This window comes from Podarcis raffonei, chromosome 5, assembly GCF_027172205.1.
Source record: "Podarcis raffonei isolate rPodRaf1 chromosome 5, rPodRaf1.pri, whole genome shotgun sequence".
Classification (NCBI taxonomy): domain Eukaryota; kingdom Metazoa; phylum Chordata; class Lepidosauria; order Squamata; family Lacertidae; genus Podarcis; species Podarcis raffonei.
Genome location: NC_070606.1, coordinates 68704439 through 68716485, shown reverse-complemented (window position 1 = coordinate 68716485; position 12047 = coordinate 68704439). Strand labels below are relative to the sequence as shown.

Genomic DNA, 12047 nt, shown 5'->3' with positions numbered 1-12047 from the left:
TGCACATGCACCCCGCCCCCAGCTTGCTTGCACTGAAGTTAATAGGTTTCTGTGAAGGACTGCTTATTTCTCAGGCTGCAAAAACGTCGCATTATCTCAGCTGATTCATAAAACATTCTGTCCTGCTGGAGATGCTAGGTGACAACTGAAATTGGGGTGCAAGTCCAATACTACAAGGCTCAATGAGTAATGACTGGCTCTTTTTCCGCCATCTAATAGCCATCTAGTTCTGCTTCCAAACACCTATTGCTCAGGGATTCCTTCATAAATTTAGCAAAATTTAGCAATGCAGAATGCAGTTCCTTTTTTGCGGTAGAACTTTCATACCTCTTTGGAGTACAGGGTTGGAAGACAGAGGGCAACGATCTCAGACGATCCAGAGACTATAATTTGCCGCTTCTTGAATCACCTAGTATGTCCACTACATACAGCACTAAGATATGCTGTTGGTGTATCAGGAGAAGCCATCTTCTTTTCTTAGCCGCATGAAAGGGAAAGAAGTTAAAATCGAAACTCAGCTAATCGGTGGCCATACAGCCATCGGTATAGAAGGGCAATGACCTCGTCCATTTAAATCAAGCCATCCTGCTGTCATTAGCAAGCTAAAAGGTTCAGATATTTGGGGGGATTTAAAGGTAACACTTCGACGCTAATCGGCTTAAAGGGACTAGCATAACTGCATGGCCGGAAGAACAGATAAAAGAAACCAGAGTTCAGACTTGGCCTCAGCAAAAAGCTCTGAGCTGTATGGTGCAGAATTAACACACAAGTTGAAAGGCTTTGATATTGACGAGGACACAAGCACCAACCATGCCTGCCGATTTCAATGGCTATTGGAAAATGCTCAGCAATGACAACTTTGAGGAGTATTTGAAAGCATTAGGTAAGAATCTTTTATTTATTTTATTTTATTTTATTTATTACACAACCGTAGCTCCATACCTTCTGGGCTCAATCTGATTCTTCTGTAGCATCAATCACATAAACATTGTCCCACTTCACTCTATATGGCTTTTGTATGAAAATATTTTGGTTTTACTGAGTTTCTTTATTAATACTGCCATGTCTATATATATTTTTTTATAAAAAGTGCCTCAACAATAGGAAGAGCAAGAAATAAAATCCAGAAGTTAAGTATATAATCATAAATAAACACTTCTGAATTATCAAAATTAATTATCCAGAAGTTATCATACATTGCTGGTGTTATAGCAAGCCTTTTACCTCAGGAAGTGTACAGTCTTAGGGACAGAACAAGAGTAGCAGAGCCTGAACTACAAATTTGATTAGGAAACTCATTGAACAGGTATATTATACCTATAGTAGCAGTAAGTAATAGTTTTCAGATGAATGTATTTTTAGAGTTTTATAGCAACTTTCACACATCCACACTAGACATGGCTTATCCCAAAGAATCCCAGGAACTGTAGTTTATTAAGGTTGGCCCAAATCTTAGGCAAAAGTATCTATATATGTTGACAAGATTATCGTTTCATTCTGTGTGGGGATAAGTATTAAAACTTCCTCACTTTGTATTGAACTACAAGTTTATTTTTTAAAAAAAGAAAATCTTCAAAGCTTCTCCAGAGGTTTGATCTTTACAGAACTCTTTTCTGGTCTCTTTCTTTCCTTCAGATGTAAATATTGCTGTGAGAAAAATAGCTAATATGCTCAAACCGGACAAAGAGATCATTCAAGATGGCGATCACATGATCATTAAGACACTAAGCACTTTTAAAAACTACATCATGGATTTTGATATAGGGAAGGAATTTGAGGAGGATTTAACAGGGGTGGATGATCGCAAATGCATGGTAAGAATGAGAACAGCAACTGTTTCATGACAAACAAACAAAAAAAAGCTTCCAAACCCTGCATCATAATGGTCACAGACATTTTGCTGTGGTCCCCCCCCCCCCCCAGGAAACTGTTTGTGTTTGACAGCTATATTTAGGCAGAGTCTCAGAATCAGTACAGACTTTACGTATGATAAATGTGTTGCTAGACATTAAGTCACTGTCTTTTATTCAGGCTGCAGTCCTCCCACACACATTTTCCTGGGAGCAAGTCCTATTGAACATAGTTGGAATTGTGTCCTGCATGCATAGGGTTGCACTATAAAACTTGAATTATATACATTTGATCCTCGGTTGGGGGGTGAGTGTCTCTGTTTCGTTTTATAAAGCAAGTAGTTTCCAATCCTGTTTTGGTCAACAGGTATGCTTTATTGTGTTTCTGTTAGACTTGCTTGTTGAAATGGTGCTGCTGGCACAGTATGATCCCACTCGTCTTGTGTCGAGTAGCAGAAGCAAGGCAATTGCTGCCTCTTGCCCACCTTTTGCTAACAATTCCGAATCAGCCCAGAGAGACAGCACATGCTTTAAACAGCTATTTATACCAGAAACAGAAGCATCATCCTTAACAGAAGTAGACAGCACCAAGAATTCTCCCCTGTGAGCTCTTAGCTTTTGACAAGGAAACAATACTGTGTGGCTCATAAGGAGGAATACCAATTAGCAGCACAGTCTCGCTAATACCAAGCTGCTTAGCTGAGTCAGAGCCTGACTGCTGTCCTTTGCTTTACTCTGAGAGCAAGATACTGCTAAAAGAGTAAAGGTTCCCAAAGTGAAAATGCACAAGGTTATCTGACTGAGGGAGGCATTTTTAAAAAGAGAGAAATTAAAACAGTAGACTCTCACATTCATAGTGAGGTGCTCCCTGCTCTAGCCTTGGAACAGCAGAAATTTCCTCTTTGTCCCATGACAATGGAAAAATGGAAGAATTTTGAAATACAAGGAAAGGGGGCATGTGTTGCCTGCCCAACTAGGTAGGTTTGGCTACCAAACAAGAATGCAAAGTACAGACAGAATGCTTGTTTCAGCAATAGCCCTCATCTGTCATTTGGAAATAGGAACAGGTGAATCACTTCTGGTTTCTCTCAGTTTCCCTCTTTTCCCAGCTTCCACTCTGGTCAATGTGTAAATTATGTTGTTCTAAACAGGGGTTGTGTGTGTGCTGCTCCTTCCACAGGCACAGGAACATTTTTTCATCTGATTCAAATTAATGCCAGTCATGCATTGATATGGGGACATGTGTCAGTGTCTAGGATTTAAGGCCAGCCAATGTTCTTGAAAGCCCATTCACATGTTTGTAACTGATCATCTAAAGAGGGCTAATGTGATGCTGCAGTTCAGTCTGTTGGAGAATCTGGTTTTATCAGGGCTTTCAGCTTTACTTTTCAGATGCCATAGGTTCTGCACATCTCTATCCCGCTGGTTAAAGTTGAAAGCTGGGAGCTCAAAATCCAGTGATGTTAAACGCAGGATAGATTTAGGTGAGAAAGCTTAGTTCTTTCTTAAGGTCTTGGCATGGGCATATTTGAGGAAACAGGATTCACTTAAAAACAGTCAAGCAATGGCCAATTAGTGCAATTCTTCACTGGGTACATGTTCAGTCTTCATCTGATATGCCAGAAGGTGCAGATTCCGATGGTCATGCTTCAAGTGGCTTATCTGTACATTTTATACAAAGCAAAGAATGACTGACCACGAAAGCTTGTGTAGGAGGGCTAGTCCACGCGGAAATTAAAATCAAATGGCTTTTAATAATTTTTTTAACCAGTGGCTCCCAATTCGCTAAGTACTGTGGACCCCCTGTTTTTCAAAATCCAATCCATTGACCCCCTACTTATGAACATTTTGACATCTCTATGGTGGTTTTTGTTATGTGGATGGTGCCATTACCCCCTAGGTGGGTTATGCAGACTCCCAATTGGGAACCACTGCATTAAACAGTTTGAAATCCCAGATACAGAACCCACACACAATGTGGCTAATAGAAGCAAGGGCTGAATATGATTTGCCATTGCTTATATTAGCTGCATTGTGTCCCTTTGATTGGTAATCTAGAGTGCCTTAGATCCATTAGTGTTGAGCTGAGTTATTTTTGGCATGAATGGGATCTGAAACTAGCTACTTTCGTCTCATCCATTAAGCATTTCACAATGAAAGATGAATAAATTCTATAGTATTGGAATTATTTTCTGTAAAAGACAGCAGTTGCAGAGTTTTAAAGATTAGACAACCTATTATATCTTCTGCTTCCCAGTAAAATAAGGCACATATTGTCAAATAAACTGAAGATAAAGCTAATGCTGTGTTTCCCAACCTTTTTCTGACTGTGCCCCCCCCCCATGGACGTAGCCAGGGGGGCAGCTGCCCCCCAATAAGAAAAAAATCAATACAAATCTGAGGCTCTGCCCCAACCGAAAAAAGCCTGCCCCCTTAACAAAAATCCTGGCTATGCCCATGCCGCCCCCCAGCCTACTGGTAGAAAGGCAGATATTTAAATATTTTGTTTGTAAACAGAACACGTTTTATTTATAATTTTTTTATAATTTATACAAGATACAATTACATAAAATGATAGGAACATAATAAAATATTGTTGAAGCAGAAAAACGTAGAAACATGGAGCTGCAAGGGACCCCAAGGGCCATCTTTCTAGTGCAACCCCCTGCAACGTAGGAAACTTGGCAAATGCATCCATGACAGATGGCCATCCAACCTCTGCTTAGAAACCTCCAAGGTAGGAGAATCCAGAATCTCCCAAGAGAGGTCCATCTTCCATGTATGATAAAAAGTAAACAACACTTATTTGACTCCAGGCAGTGGCGTAGCGTGGGCCGGCAGCACCGGGTGCAACATCTGGGGGGGGGACACGCGCTTGCACTCACAGCTCTCTGCCCCTACCTGGCTCGAGTGCTAAAATCCATGGGTTAGGGGGCGCAAATTACTTGCCTTGCCCCGGGTGCTGACAACCCACGCTACGCCACTGACTCCAGTTATTTGACACAGAGGGGGAAAGCTACAGATAGCAGTCCAAAAGCTGCACAGGGAGTTCTGTATATATGGGGAAATTTTAAAAAGCAAGTGGTCCTCACTGATCAGGGGACCTTGTCATCTGGGAGAGCCCTGGCTTCCTAGATAAAACACTATAGCCCCACATGTCCTTACCTGGGAGTAAGGTCCGCTGAACTCAATGCGGCTTTCTTCTGAGTAGACAATTAGTAATTTACTAGATGCAAGTCAGCAGCAGCACCAGACGACCCCACTCGGCTAGGCTCGGGGGTGGATTTCACCCCACACCTTGCAGAGCTGGGCCAATGCTGCTGACGGGCCCACGCCCCTTGGCAACATCCAAAGGCCCCGATCCTAATTGCCCCCTCCTGGAAATAAACCAGGACTGCTTGAAGAAAATGCATGTGGCAAAAAGCAGCGTTAGGCCCTAGTGGGCCATCCCCTTACCCACTTGTGATTGGCCAAGCAGATAGCCAGCCAATCAGGACTTTAAAAAAAATATATGATTTCCCCCCCTTCTCACTCCCCTCTGCGGCCCCCTAGCCTTTCTCAGTCCCCCCACCCACCCACCCATTGACACGACTTTCACCTGTGGACCCCTTGAAATATCCTGGGGGCCCCCAGGGGACCATATTGCCCTCATTTGGGAAACACTCAGCTAAGGAGAGGCAGGAATGGTCAGATTAAGGTGATTGGGAGCCCTGGCACAATTCCCGACCCACCCTACCCCCACTCAAAAGGGAGAAGTCACTTCCCATTGCCATGGGGTGCTGCTGCATACTGAGGAGGAAGAAGGCAGACTCAGAGGTCTGCTACACACTTCACACCTCCCCTTTTTGATAAATGACAGGGACCCAGGAAAGCAACAGAGCACCACCACCCACCACTTTGGGAGTGCAAGGAGGTGTAAAGGGATAGGGATTGAAGGTGCTGTGTGGGGTTAGGGGCTGAAGAAGAGTTAAGGGGTTGAAAGAGCTGTGAGGGAGCAAAGTGAGCAGGGATGGAGCCCTTAGTAGTACAATAACCAGTGTCTGCATTTTAAGACTCTCACAAACCATAGGTAAGCAGTGGGAGCAGCCTCTGCGCCTCCCCCAATCAGTGGCAGCTCTTGTGGAAAAGCAACATTATTTTTCAGCAAGCAAAAGATGGCTAAGCAGTGGTTAGGCTTGCTTCCATGGGGACAGCACATTCCCTTAGAACAAAGATTAAAGGTATTTTGTTAAGCATTAGAAGTAATGTACACCACAGGAACAAAATCAAGTTGTCTTCTGTGAGATTTAATGCCCATGTTTTCTGGGGATACAGTTGCTTCACATCACCAAAGTACAGCTTCCTGCCAAATTGGAACTGACTAACCCGGCCTTTCCTTTGATACAGCTGCTAAAATAGGTTGTCACTTAATTTTGTTCATTACTTTCTTTTTCTCTCTGAACGGTTGAAACCCAAGCTGTTTCCATCCTTTGCTTGATGAACAGAAGTCCTAGAGCTGCAGCTCTGCCACAAGGGAGGTAGTTAAGGAATCACTTGAGGAAATGTACTGAGAGTCACATATAAAATCAAGAGTCCTGGCTCAAAAGCAGAAGTAGCACTTGCTTGGACTTTGGTGCATAACCTTTGTGCTCAGTTTAGTCCTCCTTAATGTAGACCCACAACACATACAGACATTTTCATTTTGAAAGGGCACTGAGCTTATACCATCACCCCTCCTAGTTCCAGACTTGGTTAATTTCCTATATGCAAACTGCATAGATGGATGCCAATTCCCCAGGGTATCTCCTTGAACTACACAGTTGCCAAACATGTCTAGTGCTGACACACAAAGTCATATCCTGTGCAGTATCAGAAAGCCAAGGGATCCTCAGACCTGTTCTCTGCTAATGCAACAGCTCATACCTGCTAATATTTAAAAGTATGGAAGCAAATAGTTTGGTTAGTGGCCTCACTGATACACACCCAACTCTCTCTCTCCCTATTGCAGTGTAGCATAATAGTGTGACAAAATTATAATATCACTACATATCACTTTGCTGCTTGGGGCCTATGCAGGTAGCATTTATCACCATGCTTTCTGAAATACACGGTTGGGGCCATAGTAAGTAAACACGACTGTAGCAAACAAGAAACAGTGGTGATTGTACCAGGTGCAAGTAATTCTGTGAAAATATACCACTAGCTCAAAACAGGAATTATTAGCAAGACTACAATCTACTGGGATTTAGGATCTAGTCACATGACTATGAAGGCACAGGGTGACCATAGGAAAAGCCTGTACATTATGCCTCTTAGTCTATGGATATAATGCTGTGCCTAGGTTTTGATTCATCATGTGTGTTGAATCGTTTGCTGTGATATTGCCCATGGTGGATACAACCAGTTTGCTATGAGTTGAAAGCACTACATGCAGCCTTTTCAGTCACTTACCATGACCACCACAGATCCAATGGTAGTGTGGCTAGGCCCTTAATGAGGACAATATTATCCAGCCATTTCCTTAGACAGGAAAGCAATAACATGACTCCTAATTGCTTCCAGAATCAGAAATCAGTTTTGGGAAAGATGAATTAGAAGAGAAAATGCAGCTACTGTGCAGAATCAGCATGAAGCAAGTATAGCAAGAACTTGCAAGGGAAGATGTGGGTTAGTAACTAGCCCAACACTTTTTTTAAAAAGTCAATTAAATGTCTGGTCTTTTTGAACATGAAATGTCATTTTGAAAATGTGCATGACAAAAAAAAGAGAAATACCACAATACAACTTAATCACTAATAGAGGGAGCATAGGGAAAATGAAACTCCAGTTACAGTCCTTAGTATATCATGGCTGACTTTGTGAGACCATTAGAGTAAAACAGCATGAAGTGAGGCTCATTAACACTTAAGAGAATTTGGATATGAAGGTTGTCCAGCTGAATCATGGATTAAAAAATTCTTATTTATTTTGTTTGGAGGGTGGTCAGAAGCTTGAAGGGTTTGCACATAGGAGGAACATGCCATTGTGCCATTACATTATTATTATTATTATTATTATTTTAAGTGGAAATCCTTGGTTGCTGTGCCTGCTGAGTAAGTTTGGTTGCTTCCAGATGACCTGTTTATGGAGCATCCATCCTGATTTGTTTGTCTAACCCCCCTGCAAGCTTTGTGAAATGTTGGCTCTTTATCGAGCATTCATTCTGATTTATTTTTGGGAAGGTTATACGATGTTGTATCAAGCAAATTGTCATTCCATACTTTCCAGTGCATTTCCCCATCACTTTCCTTATTGCAAGTAGTCCAATCTGGGGGCGGGGCAGGTTTGTTACATAAGAGCACCAAATCATCTTTAATTACACAATTTGAGATTGATTGTTGCTCTTTGGGGATGGGATTCGTTTGGAAAACACCCTTAGTTCATACTCATGCCCTCTTAGATTTTATTGCTTTTTGCTGCTCCAGAGGGTAGGACCTGAACCAATGGATTCAAGTTACAAGAAAGGAGATTCTGACTAAACATCAGGAATAACTTTCTGATGGTAACAGGCTGTTTGACATTGGAATGGACTCCCATGAAATGTGGTAGATGTTTTTAAGCAGAGGTTGGATAGCCATCAGCCATGGATGCTTTAGTTGTGATTCCTGTATTGCAGAGGATTGATCTAGATGACCCTTGGGGTCCCTTCCAACTATACAAATCTGTTGTTCTACTGTACTTGAAAAGATTTGTTATGGTCAACCTTTTTTCCTTCATTGGGCCACATTCCCCCAGGAATAATCTGATGAGGGCTGCATGTTGGTGATGGGCAGAGCCAGTAGCTAGTTATGGGTGGAGTTAGAAACAAATGATCTGGATTAACACATCTGGAAGGCCACCCTGCCTCCATTTTTATCATGGCTATTTCAGATTAAATTCCCCCTTTTATACAGGTCTAATCAGAAATCAACCCCACTGGGACTGATGGGGTTATTCTCAATTAAATATAGAGGTGGTTTTTAAAAAAAGAAGTACAACAGATACAGCTACTTTTCTGGAAAACAAGTGAAAGTAATTTATTTCTGACCATAATGCACTATACACAGAGCAAGAGCGCACAGAAGCCTTCCAATTCGTCTTCGGGCAACTATGCGGGAGGGCCTTCTTTTTCCAAGCCAAGAATGTTTTCAAAAAGCCATTTATTTTGTCAAATACAATACCGCCCATTCCAGTTATTTTGAAACCACATAGAAAGGGTGGGGGGAGGTACTTCTAACAGCAGTGGTGTGAAATAAAGTGTAAATTAACAGGAGGGAAGGAACCTGGATGGGGTGGAAGAACAGGGCAGCTTTAGTAGTAGTCGGTGGGTGCATAAAATGAGATTGGAGGCTGCAGGAAACCCACCTGTGCTATATACAGTTGCTTAAGGGGATACTGATGCATGCAGGGTTAGCCTGTGTGCTAATGTGGAGAAATTTCCCATAGCCATCAGAAACCACGTCTCAGCCATCCGCACACTGTTATACATTGCGAACAATGGTGTGGAGGAAGCATGAACCATGAACCTGGCTTCTAACTGATAAGAAGGATTGATTAACCAGTTAAACCAAGCAATTTTAATTCCCAATTAGCTCTTCATGTGAACATGTTTTTTATCGTTCAGTAAAATGCCCCATATGTGTCATCTGAGTTAAGGGCTAGTGGTTGCTTACTTGAATGCTTCCCTCCTTCTTCAAGAGGGTTTGGGTTATAATATGGTTTAAAATTCTAATTTCTTTTAAAGAATAAATTCATCTCTTAACAGAGTAATGCTTTTAAGTTGAATGAAAAAGAAAGTTTACAACTGTGGTGATGATGGTTGGTGTGTATCCATTCACCCGACATCAACCTTACCCATTAAAATGGTGTCTGCAGGTTCTTAAGATACGAGAGTAGTCACGGAGGATCAATATAAATATGTTAACACGATGGTACAGTACAGGCACCTAAAACCCTGGCTCAGTCTCTTGGCATTTGATCAGCAGTGCTGTTACACAAACCCTAATGCCAGTCAAAAGACATGCTTTTTTTCTCGTGAAAGCTGGACAAGCTGCTTACGGAAAGTGAGAGGTAACAGCAGATCATGCAAGGTAAACAATGCAATCACTGCAACAGCTTCCATGCTCAGCTACCCACCTGTTTTTCTTTTTCTGTGCCCTCACCTGCATTCTTGGTAGACTTCTTTATGAATTCCATGGGCCTGGGATCAAAACCGCAGCCTGTTGTGATGTTGCATAAAGCAAGAAGCTTATTACAAGTATGTAGCCACAGCCTTGCGCACGGTGTTACAGCATTGAGTAAGAGGAATTAGTCACTGCTAATCTGTTCTACATGAGCAAGCATAACTAAATGCTCTTTCTGTCTTGGAAGAAGCAAGTCCCATTCTGGAGAAGAGTACTGCTCTTGTTTTCTTTATTTTCTTTTTGAGGGAACCACCTCAGTAAGGAGTTCACAGGTTATAGACCCCATGTGGATGTCACCGAAAACTGCTTCCTGGTGGACACCATGTACCAGTATAAAGCCACTTTTGCCTGGAGAGCTCCAAGCTTAGAGTCTGCAACCTTGAGGATCTTGTAGGGCTGGTGAGGGGGCCCTCTGTGTGACTGGAACAATATATATAATCAGCTGGCTTTAGTAAACTCAGAACGGAAGCTGTTGTGTTAGAGTTAGCCTTTATTGTTCAATTTATTAAGATGTAAGCATGGTTGTCAGCCTCTGAAACCTCATGGATTTGAAAGAGGATTAGATAACAGCATGGAGGTAAAGGCTACTAATTGTGGTGGCCATGCTCTGCCTCCACGGTCAAAGGCGGTGATGATTCTGAATACTAGTTGCTGGAAACTGCAGGAGAGAAGAGTGCTCTTATGCTCAAATCCTGCTTGTGGGTTTCGTAAAGGCATCTGGTTGGCCACTGTGAGAACAGGATGCTAGACTAGATGGGCCATTGGCCTGATCCAACAGGTCTTCATGAGTCCCCCTCCCCCACCTGTTTTAGTATCCTGACTAAAGGTAAAGGGACCCCTGACCATTAGGTCTAGTCGTGGCCGACTCTGGGGTTGTGGCGCTCATCTTGCTTTATTGGCCGAGGGAGCCGGCGTACAGCTTCCGGGTCATGTGGCCAGCATGACTAAGCCGCTTCTGGCGAACCAGAGCAGCGCATGGAAACACTGTTTACCTTCCCGCCAGAGCGGTACCTATTTATCTGCTTGCACTTTGACATGCTTTCGAACTACTAGGTTGGCAGGAGCTGGGACCGAGCAACAGGAGGTTGAACTGCCGACCTTCTGATCAGCAAGTCCTAGGCTCTGTGGTTCTCAGCACCACCCGCGTCCCTAGTATCCTGACTATGTTAAGGTTATTTCTAAGTGACTGCAACAATAAACATAGGACTTAAATGTACAGTTTGAAAATGCCCACTCAGTATCTTATTAGCACAGTATGGTATAGCAGAAGCTGGTGAATGAACGAGCCTGGAGTTAGACTAGGCAAAGCAATGGCTTTGGTTGATGGAAAACAGAAGTCTTTTTTGAAGCTGAAAATGACTATCATGCTGAAAATGCTTTTCCTCTATCCATTAAGAACAATATCCTATTACGGCAGTTCATCTAATCAGCACTGGAATAAGCTGCATAGATAAATGATGGAATCTCCTCTGGAAGTTTTTAAAGAAATCATTAGGCAGGCCAAAATGTCTCTGGCAGGTGCCTTACCAATAGACTTGGGAGTGAATCACATTTTCCTCTGGGTTTCCTGCACCTTAATTCTGTGGCTTTGAGGGTTGGGGGTTTTTAAAACCTTTATGTCCATTTGCACAAAACCAGATTTTTTTTGTTTCACTTGTCTACCAGCTTGATATGGGCAAACTTCTTTCCAAAAAGGAGTAAAGCTCATATTTTCTTCTATCAGTGTTGTGAATATTGGTTTCTTGTAAAAGTAAGTGGAAATGGGGTATGAACTTCTTTAATGCACAAGTTCCATACTCCTTATTGCTGAAGGCAAAATCCACTAAGCCTGAGACAAGAAGGCATTTGAGGAATGACTTTCCTTTTCCTTGTTCCTCTCTACCCTGTCACATTGCCCCTCGAAGCCAGTCAGCCTCCTTCTGTATGGCAATGAGATTGTGATCATGATGTCACAGATGTCAGGAAACCTGTTCCTTACCCTTCATGGTGAAGCAATAGCTGTTTAAAGTTCTGATGC

The 12047-nt window shown here is 42.5% G+C and overlaps 1 protein-coding gene across 1 annotated transcript in view; it reads left to right on the top strand.

Annotated features, from left to right (window-relative positions):
• Nucleotides 1–12047, top strand: part of RBP1 (retinol binding protein 1) — a 32863-nt gene continuing 20816 nt past the window's right edge. The window contains exons 1-2 of the mRNA XM_053389992.1: nt 1–883; nt 1636–1814. Of these exons, the coding sequence (XP_053245967.1) occupies nt 811–883; nt 1636–1814 (252 nt within the window). The 5' untranslated portion in view covers nt 1–810. The remainder of the gene's footprint in view (nt 884–1635; nt 1815–12047) is intronic.